This window comes from Syngnathoides biaculeatus, chromosome 16, assembly GCF_019802595.1.
Source record: "Syngnathoides biaculeatus isolate LvHL_M chromosome 16, ASM1980259v1, whole genome shotgun sequence".
NCBI lineage: Eukaryota > Metazoa > Chordata > Actinopteri > Syngnathiformes > Syngnathidae > Syngnathoides > Syngnathoides biaculeatus.
Genome location: NC_084655.1, coordinates 7070942 through 7084401, shown reverse-complemented (window position 1 = coordinate 7084401; position 13460 = coordinate 7070942). Strand labels below are relative to the sequence as shown.

The 13460-nt window shown below is 40.3% G+C and overlaps 1 protein-coding gene across 2 annotated transcripts; it reads left to right on the top strand.

Moving 5' to 3' along the window:
* Positions 1 to 4102: 4102 nt before the first annotated feature.
* eif3d (eukaryotic translation initiation factor 3, subunit D) lies at positions 4103 to 13167 on the top strand. Of its 2 annotated transcripts, none has more exons than XM_061846577.1 (16): positions 4103 to 4262; positions 5887 to 6012; positions 6097 to 6142; positions 7685 to 7821; positions 7900 to 7985; positions 8060 to 8132; positions 8733 to 8848; positions 8930 to 9062; positions 10039 to 10186; positions 10306 to 10436; positions 10518 to 10603; positions 11593 to 11722; positions 11788 to 11930; positions 12117 to 12309; positions 12784 to 12877; positions 12950 to 13167. In XM_061846577.1, the coding sequence occupies exons 2-16, from the start codon at positions 5890 to 5892 to the stop codon at positions 12961 to 12963; spliced, it is 1653 nt and encodes a 550-aa protein (XP_061702561.1). In that variant the 5' UTR covers positions 4103 to 4262; positions 5887 to 5889; the 3' UTR covers positions 12964 to 13167. The 2 variants fall into 2 exon arrangements, with proteins under 2 accessions (XP_061702561.1, XP_061702560.1); XM_061846576.1 differs by having other exon boundaries at positions 4104 to 4262; positions 8727 to 8848.
* The last annotated feature ends 293 nt before the right edge of the window (positions 13168 to 13460 follow it).

The following is a 13460-nucleotide window of genomic DNA, read 5'->3' as shown; positions in this document are numbered from 1 at the left end:
GGCTCCACCACTCCCGAAACCCTTGTGAGGATAAGCGGTTAAGAAGATGGATGGATAGGTCTTTGTTTTTGTTTGCCCTCAAATTTGCGATTCGGGACTTCACTAATTGGCAAGGGGCTAGAGAGCAAGATCTGTCACAATTCCTATGGAGGCCACAAGATCTAGATGAAACTACTCAACTCACTTCAACATGGCACAAAAATACCTCAAGATTGTCCCAAAGTAACATTTATTGCTCTAGCAAGAGCACAAAAACAATATTGTACATTAAAAAAAAAAATTCAAAAAGCTACAAACAGGTAAAACTCATGCCTCAGTTGACTGCAATTCTGCAGAGAAAATACAAAATTAATTTTATAAAATTACACTAAGCAAAGCAAATTAAATGTTGATCATATGTATGGTAATTATCCAATCGCAACCCTAACTAATAGCACAACCAAGTAGATTTTTTTGTCTTTTTTTTTTTAAACAGTTGGTTATGTTTAAAACAATTATGCTACTCATTTAAAAGTGGAGCATATGAATGACCAAATAGTCCACTACATAAAAATCCATTTATCCAAATATACCCTATTGATTAGGGATTAGGGAACAAGAGAATGATTATAAACACAGCCCAAGTCTTCTGATGGCAGCCTGGCCACTTCCTCCATGTGCCATCCCATGATTCATTGCTGCTGAATAATAGATGCTCCCCGCTTGGATCTCAGGAGGGATTCTTCCCTACTTCATCAGTGTGGTCTATTCTACTCTTTCATCTCTCATCTTCCATAGCACTCTTCTTTTTTTCAACTGTTTATTCTGCAACAACCTGACCACACCACAACACAGTCCTGTCACGTCATAAACGGCAGCCTAGAGAGACCATGAGTGTTTTAGCACTTTTATTTTGATTTTTTTTTTTTTTTTATCCGTTTAGGCCATGTGTCAAACTGGCTTTCTTGAGCCGGATCCATTTTTTTTTTTTTTTTTTTTTTTTTTTTTTTTTTTTGTGACCCACTAAAGCAAACTAGGTTAGGTTAGGTTGCTAGATTGATTTTTGCTCATTTTGGCTGAAATTGAAATCTTCACATTTTGAATCCCCTTTTTTTTTTTTTTTTTTTTAGATTTTCAAGCCCACCAAGTTCCATATCACAAATTGAAAAAGAGCATTTTATTTTCCATAATTTCCTTAACGAAAGATTCAAAACTCAGTTTTTAAAAATATACCAGAACAGTGAACCTCTAAACCCTGCAGTGAAAAACAAAATACCACAAAGTAAGGTATAACCCCCCCCATGCGGCCCCCCATTTAAGGTTAATAATTATAGATGGCACAAGGTGGTGACTAACCACTACTTTTATCTAAATACTTCTCCACTCATCTCAACATATTTCCTTTGCACCAAGATGGCACCAAAGAACTATTTTTGTCTCTTAAGTAAGTTTCTATCACCTTGCTCCATTAGGGGTCACCACAGCGTGACATCTCAGATGAAACGTTTATATTTGTTTGGCACAGTTTTTACTCCGGATGGCCTTCCTGACGCAACCCCTCAGGGGGAAGTGGAGGCCCCAGTGAGATACAAACTTACGACCCCTGGTTTACCAAACCAATGTTTCAACCACTGAGCTATGGGGCCAAAGAACTACTTTTGTCTAAAAGCTCCATATTTTTGTCTAGTTAAAGCTCTTCACAGTAGTTTCTTGGCACCTGAGCACAAAAACGCATTTTAAGTGAATAAAAGTACAGGTTGCCAAAAAAATCTTCAAATGTGCGAAAAACACAAAACTGGACTAAGGGGATTGATTTTATTTTTTTCATCACATGCAATTTTAAACTAATTGAATGCAAGGTAACCAACAACAAGAATATAAATTTAGAACAAATTACATTTGAGTTCTAAGTATTGTTTTAAACTTTGTTGTTGTGATACTCAAGAGCGACAATTGGTGGCCACTGTATAAATATGTTGAAATACTGAAGGCGAGACTTGGGACTGAGCGAAGTCGCATTGAATCTCAAATGTTGCACCACTTTATAAATGTCAGCGCGAGTTCTTTTATTGCCTCAGTCTGAGCACAAAATCTGCTAATGGTATATCATTTTAGCAGAGGATAGATGGAAAAAAACTTCAGCAAAAATATTAATTTGCATTTGTCAGAACAACTATCTGGGGCTTCACTGTAATAATAAAATGCAGGGGCAATTGTGTATATGTAATAATATATGATCATACTTTATATTATTGACAGTCATAAAAAGAGTTCAATGTGCCAGACTGTGATCAAATACTGTAACAAAACAGAAAAAAAATCCCTTTTCTCTCAGTCTTTAGTCAATCTTACACCAATATCATCTCCAAACTAAAATCCCAGTTGTAAAAGTGATGGACTAGAACATCAAATTTCAGAACAAATCTGGCTAAAATATGCATTCCCTCCCAACCCCTCTCTCCCGCACTGGCTTTGGTGAGTAGCCTCAGGCAGTAATCCCACACTGAGAATGTTCCTGGCACAAGTAAGCCTGCGGGTGGTGAATTTTTGTGTTTGGAGCGACACTCGTGTTGTTGGGAATGTGTTTCCTTCCTTCCTGCCACCCCCTGTGGCTGCTTTTTCCACCGGTGGCTCTCTGAAAACTGGAGAAGTTCATAAATACACATGAAAGAAACATATCAAGATATTAAACATACTTTATGTTGTTTCTTCTATCCATTACATAAAATAACCACTTCCAAGTCATTTTTCTTATTTTGTATCATCTCTGATTGATTTCCTGCCTCTGGATGAAGAATAAGATCAACTCGAGCAGCAATGGAACAAATGTTTGTGTGCCATTTGAAGTTTTTCAAATTGGGCTCTGTGTCGTTGCCAAGATTTCCAGAAGAGGTTTTCCTCTCTGAAATGCAGGAAAAGAAAGATGTGTGTATGCTTTTGTTGTTCCTGACTAATGGGCTAAAAATGTGTTTTTTTATCATCTTTTTTTGTGTATGCATGTCCTATTTTGTTGGGGGTTCTAAATGATTTGGGGAAAGTGTACATGGGACCCCTTCAGGGATGACCTCTGATTGGCCTATTCGTTTATTGGAAAGGAAAAAATGGACACAAAGAACCACATACATTTAAACACTATTTTTGGGGCTAAAGGCTGCTGAATCTGAAGTGTCAGTGTGTTTCTGTGTGTCTGAGGAATAAGCTGTAACTATTTTTCGTTTTGGGTTTTTTTTTTTCTTTTCTTTTTTAAATTATTGATTGTGCAGTTTCAATGCTGTAACAGTTTGGAGAGACTTTTTCACAATTAAACAACTGAATGTTTCAGGTGGCTTGTGGACTCATTTCTTGTTCCCAAACACATTCATGCACTACTATAAACGATTAATGAAAAAGTGCGTCTCGTTTTAATTTTGTGCTGTTGGTCTGAGTTGCTCTGATGAACAATAAGAATTGACTGCTCCCTGGTGTTCACAGATTGGAACTACAGGTACACGTCACAATTGGAAAACATTCACGTTCATATTTCCATTACTTACAAATACTATTTTACACTTATCCAAATAGTTGTAGATAAAATAAAATACAGTAATTCGCAGTACTGTTGGAACGGTGGAGCAGCTGTAAAGCATTGGCCTCACAGTTCTGAGGATCGGGGTTCAAATTCCGGCATCGCCTTTGTGGAGTTTGCAAGTTCCCCCGTACCTGCCTGGGTTTTCTCCGGGCACTCCGGTTTGCTCCCACATCCCAAAAATATGCATTAATTGGAGACTCTAAATTCTCCCCACGTGTGATTGTGAGTGCGACTATTGTCTGTCTCCATATGCCTTGCGATTGGCTGGCAACCAGTTCAGGGTGCACCCTGCCTCGTGCCCGATAACAGCTGGAATGGATAGGTTTCCAATTACGCCATCTTGTGTGTCATAGATGTCAGAGAACACATGTGATAGGTGAAGCGTTAAGTTTTTATCTATTTATTTATTATTTATTTTTATTTATATTTATTTATTAGTATTTATTAATTTATCCGATTGGTCTAAGGGTGGCGGTGACGTTATTTGAAACCTATCCATTAGCTCCAACACTCGCCCAACCCTAGTGAAGATAAGCGGCTCAGCTCAGCTGTACTGTGCACTAATGACCAATTACGACACTTTACGACAGTAGCCTCGAACAGTTTTGCGGCAGTTAGTCTCTTCCTTTCACGCCGGCGCCCAGCCTGGGTAGTCTTTTTATTTCGTGGAGGGCTGATCTGTTTTAGTTGTTTTTAGCCTTTCGCGTCGGCTAAGGTAAGAACACGACAACGTCTGTGACGTGGAGCGAAAACGACTTGTTTCAAGTCGCATGTTTTTGGACAAATAAACTAAATTTACGGCGCAAGTCGTCTGCCAGCCGGTTAGCTTCGCCGAAGCAGCCAGCGCGGCCACATAGCATGATGGCTGGCCTTGTTGCGGTTGCAACATTAGCTCACCGAGGCGGCTCGTCCTTATCGCAAATATATTAATTTGAGGCATAATGGGACATTTGACAGTTATCTCTCAAGTCAAAAACAAATGTATTTGCTGATTAACTTCACACGTGACGATGAACATCAAAATTAAGGCGCTCCTGGGGACTGTGAAAAGTGTACGATAAACCAGGGGTAGTGGGTTCGTATCCCACTGGGGCCTCCACTCCCTGAGAAGGGTTGCGTCAGGAAGGGCATCCGGCGTAAAAATTGTGCCAAACATATATGTGCGTTCATCTTGAGGCCCTGTAGCTCAGTGGTTAGAGCACTGGTTTGATAAACCAGGGGTTGTGGGTTCGTATCCCACTGGGGCCTCCACTCCCTGAGAAGGGTTGCGTCAGGAAGGGCATCCGGCGTAAAAATTGTGCCAAACATATGTGCGTTCATCTGAGATGACACGCTGTGGTGACCCCGAAAGGGACAAGCCGAAAGAAACTTACTATATATGTGCGTTCATCTGAGCTGTCACGCTGTGGCGACCCCTAAAGGGACAAGCCGAAAGAAACTTACTATATATAGTTGCAAATGTACCGCATTTTTTAATCGTTTGTTACAAAAATAATGTGAACATCAGGCGCTAAGACTTAATATTTACAAATATCAGACCCTTCCAAAAATCTAAACAACAACTCTCAGTATAAACAAAGCATAAATGGACCACTGACAGAGTAGGCTAACTCCATTTTGTCACTTTTATATGATGGATTCCATTTGTCTTAAGATTGGGTGCCAGTCATATGCTTACTGTATTAGTGAAATTTATTTATCATCTGTCATGAATCACTCTCCTGTAAAATCCCCCCCCCCCCCCAAAAAAAAAAACATGGCGTTAACCCACTTGCGTTCTCGGTGTCCCAAATGTTTATCTGTGATCCCAAAACATTTTCATATCATTTCAAAATCATGTTACAATTACCACCCCCCTCTCTCCCCCCTTCCCCACTGCTTTCAAATGATTTGATTGAGAATGCTAACGCTTCTCAATCTTTAAAAGTATCTGTTACTACTTTTCTGTTTGCGTTTTGTTTTTGGACTTTCAGAGGTCTTATTTCGTTGTCCATTTATTGTACCTTAGGTTGAAGAGCTAGACGTTAGCGCCTGATCAGCTCTTAACTTCTACCCCTACCAATCGCAATGAGCATCTTTCTCTGCATCTTCTTGAGCAGCTTCTTGCCTTTTACCAGTGATAATGAACTGGTACTTTGCACTGACATTTATATCGCGTCCAGGGGTTCATGATGACTAGCCCACTGCGCAAACTGAGCAGTGCCTCTTTGTTGGAGTGTCCTGCTGGAGACAACTGTGCTGCTTAAAGCCTGAGACCCTGTGAAACGTTTCTGTATCAACCTTGAGACTGTATGACTTGTCCAAAAGTAATATTTGAACTCTTGGAATCCCATCGCCAGGTCATGGCCAAGTTCAACGCTCCTGTTATCCAGGACAACCCGTCGGGATGGGGTCCCTGTGCCGTGCCCGAGAAGTTCAAGGACATGCCCTACCAGCCCTTCAGCAAGGGAGATCGCCTCGGAAAGGTCTTTTCACTTTACACGTAACTATTTGTCACTCATTTTTGGGAGCTTCCACTCACAATATTGTCGTCATCCTGTGGTTATTAGGTCGCTGACTGGACTGGAGCGACTTATCAGGACAAAAGATACACCAGTAAGTGACTTAGAATTTAGGTTTTAAACTATTTAAACCAACTAAATTAGAGAAGATGAAGTCAAACAAAAAAGGTTAAACATTCACGTTAAGTTAAACAGTTTGACATGAGGAGCGCTATTAAACATAGCAAATCTCATTTTGCAATACAACAAACAAGAACCGTTTACTAGATGTTAACATGCTGAGCTGCTGCTTTGTACTATTTGATTACACGTGTGTGTCTGAGATGCACAAAAATAAGCAAGGACCCATAAAATAAGTCTGCATCCAAGGACAAGACGCTGTGGGTTACAGTATTCTTGCGTGGTATTTGAGATCCTATGTATTAATTTTTTTGGACAAGACCCGGTTCTAGGGGGCAACTAATATGGTTGCATATCCACATTAATTTTCCTAATGGTGCTGCATTAAAGGGGAAAGAAAGGAGGGGTGTCCACCTGTTGGCCCAGCTGTTTGACAAGGAAAAAAAATCCCTGGGGTTTTAAAGCAGACACAGGAAACCACTGTGGTCCTACCCTTTCATTCCAATATGACAGGTACATATGTCTGCATATATGTACAGTTGTTTTCATAAGTTTGCATACATGGCAGAATTTGTGAAATGTTTTTATTAAATGGAACAAATGACTGGACAACAACCATCATTAATTTCTTTATGGGAATGTTTTGTTTCATGTTAATGCTTTTTTTAAATGCTTGACTGTTTCATTTGAGTCCCATTTAAAAAAAAAAAAAAATTTGAAAAAAAATCACTTGGCCATTTTTCTTTAATTTTACCCACCTTACAAATTCTGCCTGATTGATCAAACATATGAGCACAACTGTTTTCTCACTTTTACTAAATAAAACAGTATTACATGTAAAAATGAAGTGCTTAACTTCAGAATATTAATTTTAAAAAAAGAAAATACAGAAAAATTTGTTTTGATTATATGGGTAGAAGCAAACTCATGGATTGTAAAAATGGATCATATATAGGTGGATGCGTTTTCCACAATTTTGTGGTCAACTTTGGGGTTGCATCTTGTACATGGGTGGGCACTATACACAAGAATTTGCGGTAATTTTAGCTGAGAGTCTGACAGAGAAAAAGAAAGGGAAAAGGGAGCCCATAGTTCTCACCTTCTGGCTATATATTGCTTTCCACAAACGTTAGACAGAGGTGTTATAAAGGTTACAATACTGTAGTTGGCTTGAAGATTATGCTCAAAAACGAAGGTGCCGATTGTGCCAAAGAGGTCGATTTCTATTCCTAAAGTAGTGGGTGTCTGTGACAGCTGATTTGACTTTTAAATGTAACGTTCCAAATTTAACATTACAAATTAAAATTGCGTTTCAAAATAATTTTATTTACCAATTTTTCAAGTTTAGCAATTAAAATTCCAACATAAATTAATCAAATTCAGTTCCCGCTGTGCACATATTACAGCCCATAAAACATAAATGTCATGACACTGAAAGGATCCTTGCAAAAGCCTAAATCCTTTGCTGCTGGCTCGGAAGAGGTCTGAGGTGTGTTCTAAATTTTGCTGTCAACAGACAAGTACTCCTCTCAGTTCGGCGGCGGCAGTCAGTACGCTTACTTCCATGAGGAGGACGAGACCAGCTTCCAGCTTGTGGACACGGCCAAGATGCAGAAGACGGCTTACCAGAGGAACCGCATGAGGTTTGCTCAGGTAACAGTGAAACAAAATCAGTCGTAATAATAGTGAAACCCACATTATCTGACAGAATTTTCTGTTTTGATCCGACAGAGAAACCTACGCAGAGACAAGGACCGCAGGAACATGACGCAATTCAATATGCAGACATTGCCCAAGAGCGCTAAGCAAAAGGAGAGGTGAGAGGATTTTAAAAAATAAAGAAAAGATCGTATGTGTTGGGATTTTGCATTTCTTTTATATATATTTGCAGGGATCGTATGCGCCTGCAGAAGAAGTTCCAGAAGCAGTTTGGCGTCCGTCAGAAGTGGGACCAAAAGTCTCAGGTCCAGCCACATTTTATTACGCTAAATTTCTTTGACTGTAGAGGACACACATTCCATATTTGGCAACTTTGATTTACAATTAGAGTGTTACCCTGTTTCCTGATGATTTAATACAGTGGTTCTCAATGCGTTGATCGCGATCGACCGGCAGTCTTGGTCGATTGTGGGACGGCGTGTCAGTGGGGGTCTCTTCGCAAATATTCTGTTACGCGCAAAAAAAAATTTAAGAAATCCGATGCACATTGGAAGTATAACATTCAGTTATTCAGTTTGTGGCATTTTGCAATGTTATTCAACAAGTCAGGGATGGCTGGTTGTTACATCCAATGGGCCAATTCACATACGCACTGTAAAAAATGAAAAGAGGAAGCCACTGGTTTCTTTAGGCAGCACACGGAACTTTCTTTAACAACGACCGCTGCTCCCCCGCACATACTGTTTACTACTTTACCTTACTACTACTTTGCCAATGAGAGGAATGACCTGAAATATCCAATGAGTCTATCTTAAAAAAAAATTGATTTCCTCACTTCAGTTGATCCATGAAGTAGCATCAAATGTTATTTTATTTTTAATTTTTTCCCCCCTCACAAGGCTCAGCTGAAGCCACGAGATTCTTCGGTGGAGGTGCGCAGCGACTGGGAGGTGAAGGAGGAGATGGACTTCCCGAGACTCATGAAGATGAGATACATGGAGGTGGCTGACCCTGTTGACATGTAAGTGCGCCGACTTACTCCAGAGCCCCTGTTTTTCATCACTCTGCCTCACTGCATCAATCTTTACTGCGTCCTCTGCAGCGAATGCTGCGGTGCCTTGGAGTACTATGACAAAGCCTTTGACCGCATCACCACACGAAACGAGAAGCAGCTGAAGAGCATCAAGAGGATCTTCCACACAGTCACCACCACGGATGACCCCGTTATCCGCAAGGTACATTTTAAAAGCATCTTTAATTTCAGTGCATCTGCCGAAATGTTTTTAATTTGAAAAATTAATTAAAATTTTATCTTAAGTCAGCAGTTCATGCAGCCTATAATGTAAAATAAAATCTTACAAAATGTCTTCATCGCCTACGCATTATTTTGTGGGTGAGAGGCCTATTTTCAACATTTTGATTCCAAACTTCAATGGAAAAAAATGTAATGAAAATAACCTTACACTTCAAATTTCTTGGAATTATCTAAAGAAAACAATAATAATTACATTTTTTAAAATACTACTGACTATTGCTGATGGGCACACAAACTGAGACCTTAAGTTTGTTTAAATTGGCCTTCAAAAGTTTCAAATTCTTCCAAAGTTTAAATGTGATGTTCCAAAATTGTCAATTCTTTAAAATGACACATTTATCCTTACACACTTTCACAGGTCCGAAAAAGAACACAGACACAATAAACATTGCTATATTTTACTTTTTAAAGAATTTGACAGCAGATAACATATCCTACTGGTATCATAAACATCTCAAAATTCCATCCATGGATCTATTACCTGAACTGCTTATCCTTGCAAGGGTTGCAGGTGTGTAAGTCCTTTCTACAGCATTATTTTCATATATTTGAATGATGTTTATGTCAATCAGTTAAGCTTCATTTGTAAGCGTTTTTCATAAAAAGGATTACAACACAAAGCGCTTTACATTAAGATAAATATAAAATAAAACAAACCCTGCTGCCGCTTGTCTGCAAGGACAAGGACACACCCACACAAGTTAAAAATATCGGAACGACCTAGTAATCTGAGGCTGTGTACACAGCGTCCAGGTGAGGAAACGCCATCCTAGGGAGGCGTCCATGCCTCAGCTGCCACCCATTTCCATGTTGTTTTTGTTGTATACATTTGAGTTTAGACTTGGGAAATTTGTTGGCTAATGTTGTTTTGTACATATGCATGTCTGTTTGTTTAGCTGGCCAAGACCCAAGGCAACGTGTTTGCCACTGATGCCATTTTGGCCACCCTTATGTGCTGCACCCGCTCAGTAAACTCCTGGGACATCATTGTGCAGCGGGTGGGCAACAAGCTGTTCTTTGATAAGCGTGACAACTCAGACTTTGGTGAGAAGGGGGTCTTCACGCCTCCTTTCCTTTGTGTGTGTATTTGTGTGTGTGTGTGTGTGTGTGTGTGTGTGTGTGTTTTTGTTTTATTTGACACGTCTGGGCTGCTGTCTCCTCAGATTTGCTGACCGTGAGCGAGACTGCCAATGAGCCGCCGCAGGACGAGGGCAATTCCTTCAACTCCCCACGTAACCTGGCCATGGAAGCCACCTACATCAACCACAACTTCAGCCAACAGTGCTTGCGCATGGTGAGAATGAGCAGTATGGCTTAACCAGCAGAATTCATACCTACAAAGACAACATTTTTAAGATGTGTACGATGACTCCAGGGCGGAGAGCGCTACAAATTCCCCACTGGCAACCCCTTTGTGGAGGAGGACATGGACAAAAGTGAGGTGGCATCAGTTGCTTACAGGTTCGCTAAAACATTTGATGTCTTTAGAAAGTCTTGTGATCTGACTACTTCTTAGCGTTATAGAGCTCGTTCACCTACATTATAAAATCACATGCTTTTTGTTTACGTCACCATATTGCTGGTCAAAGTAGTGTTGAAAGTTAATTCCGTTGAGACAAAACGAAAATTTCTTATAGCACAACAACCCAGAGTTTTGTCCGATACTGTTAAACATGTAGAAGGTGATAATAAATGAAGTTCAGTGGTTAGAGCACTGGTTTGGTAAACCAGGGGTTGTGGGTTCGTATCCCACTGGGGCCTCCACTCCCTGAGATGGGTTGCGTCAGGAAGGGCATCCGGCGTAAAAATTGTGCCAAACATATATATGCGTTCGTCTGAGATGATACGCTGTGGCGACCCCGAAAGGGACAAGCCGAAAGAAACACACACGTGGAAAAATTAGAGACACTTGGCATAAAGGGTCCATATTTAATGCCGAAGTCGATGTTTTCGCCAATAAGAAATTTGATTGTTAATTCACTTCCGCTTGTCTTGGACGACTCTCGAGCAAAAATAGTGACGTCACATGCACGATCTCTATACCAATACCCCTTTTACGACAAAACAGTGAATCCATGACTTTAACCCCCTGTAGAGGACAAACTTGGTCTATTGAGTTGACAAGATGTCTTGATAAAGCTTGAATATAGCCTTGTATTTGTCAGTTTATAATTAAGATGAAACTCATTTTTATAATTGCATTTTGTGAAAATTGGCACTTACCTTTATGTACTCTGTGTATGTGTTTAATATACACAAACATACACACACACACACACACTGTATTGGTAAGGTTTGGAAGTCCTGCGCCGACAGTCTGGCTGGGTATTGTGCTTAAAATAGAAGTTTTTTTCTCTTTTCAATATTTTGGAAATACCGATTAATACTAATAATTTTGGTTATGGTAATCGTGATAGCAAATGGTCATATTGCTTTCTCTCTACTGGCAGGTACCGCCACTGGAAGCTTGGTGAAGACATCGACCTGATTGTCCGCTGCGAGCATGACGGTGTAATGACGGGCGCCAACGGGGAAGTGTCCTTCATTAATATCAAGACCCTCAATGAATGGGACTCAAGGGTAAGTCAAAGAGTTCAGTTGCGTGTTTGACAGTCTGATAATGATGACCATTCTTTTCCTGGCAGCATTGTAACGGCGTAGACTGGCGCCAGAAGCTGGACTCCCAGCGAGGGGCGGTCCTGGCCACTGAGCTGAAGAACAATAGCTACAAGCTGGCCCGCTGGACCTGCTGCGCCATGCTCGCCGGCTCAGAGTACCTCAAGCTGGGGTGAGTTCTTCGCAAGTATACAATAATGGCAGTCCATTTGAAAAAAGTGTGTATTCTTCCCACTAAAGACAGTCAAATATGTAGCACTCCATGCAGCACAAATATAGAGATTTTTACAAGGATTTGCAGGATTTTTTTTCAACATAACTTCTTCTCAACACAACTTGTCAAAATGTCTCCTTGCAGGTACGTGTCCCGCTACCACGTTAAGGACTCTGCCCGCCACGTGGTTCTGGGAACACAGCAGTTTAAGCCCAATGAGTTCGCCAGCCAGATCAACCTGAGCATGGAGAATGCCTGGGGCATCCTACGCTGCGTGATCGACATTTGCCGCAAGCTGGACGAGGGCAAGTACCTCATCCTCAAGGATCCCAACAAGGTGAGCACTCCACAACCCTCCTGTCGCCCTTCAGAGCCTTTAACTGTGGTTTCTTCAAGATGTCACTCCCAGTTGAAGTTGACTGTAGAACTGACAAATATTGTATATTTAAACACCAAAACATTCATGTTTTGTTTCACGATAGTCCACTAGCTTAATGCCACCACATGATGTAAATTAGCATAGATGTTAAGGTAATTATAAAACTTCAGACATCTATTCTAGTAGAACACTGCTGCCCAGCATAAAGTGGTACTATACTGAAGGTACTCAACTCTTAAATTTGGACGGGGGCGTATACTGTAAAAATATGGACCAGTGCCACGAAATCCACAATATAGTGAGGAAACAAATTTATTGCCAAAAGATGTTACAGAACCAAAATGATGCAGGGGGAGCTAGTAAAATTTACAAAAAATATTAATAGAGGACACAAGAGTTTTAAACCAGACTGTTCTCCACTTTCCTCTCCAGCAAGTCATTCGTGTCTACAGCCTGCCAGACGGCACCTTCAGCTCTGATGAGGAGGAGGAGGAAGAGGAGGATGAAGAGGATGAGGAAGAAGAAGGTGAGACACTATCACTGGGTTAACAACCAAACCAGTGGTGACTAACATGAAAATATTTTTCTAAATTTCCAGATGAAGAAAACTGAAATATGGTGCCTGGTGACAAGAAGAAAAAAAAAAAAAGCCTGCCAATCTCTCACACACACACACACACACACACACAAACACGCACTTACTCTTACTCATACTGTGGATTTAATTTTAGAATCAATAAAGATCCAGTTGGCCTACTACACATATTCATACACATTTAATTTCACATTCAATAAAAATTTGGTTGGCCCAAGTTATATTCTTTGTTGGTGAGTTTCCATGTGTACCATGATAAGATAGTTTGCCATGCATGCACTTAGAAGCTCAGAAGCAAGAAAAGTCAACATTATTTTTAAATATTTGAACAAAGTGCTCTGACAGGAAAGTCCTCTGGTGCCCCGGGTAAAGCTCTACATGCTTCCCAAGCACACACAAACAAGTCATGACTAATTTGAGAAGCTTTAAATACTACAGTTGCATCTCAATAATAGAGAATCATGAGGAAAAAATGTATTTGTTCCTGTAGTTAAATTGGTCAAAAAAGGTGAAA

What these genes read in the sequence shown, in the direction of transcription:
- eif3d (XM_061846576.1), top strand. Translation starts at nt 5,890, where the DNA reads ATGGCCAAGTTCAACGCTCCTGTTATCCAGGACAACCCGTCGGGATGG. An exon ending in ATGACCCCGTTATCCGCAAG is followed by an intron (nt 9,063 to 10,038) that starts GTACATTTTAAA and finishes CTGTTTGTTTAG; the next exon opens with CTGGCCAAGACCCAAGGCAA. An exon ending in TCAGAGTACCTCAAGCTGGG is followed by an intron (nt 11,931 to 12,116) that starts GTGAGTTCTTCG and finishes GTCTCCTTGCAG; the next exon opens with GTACGTGTCCCGCTACCACG.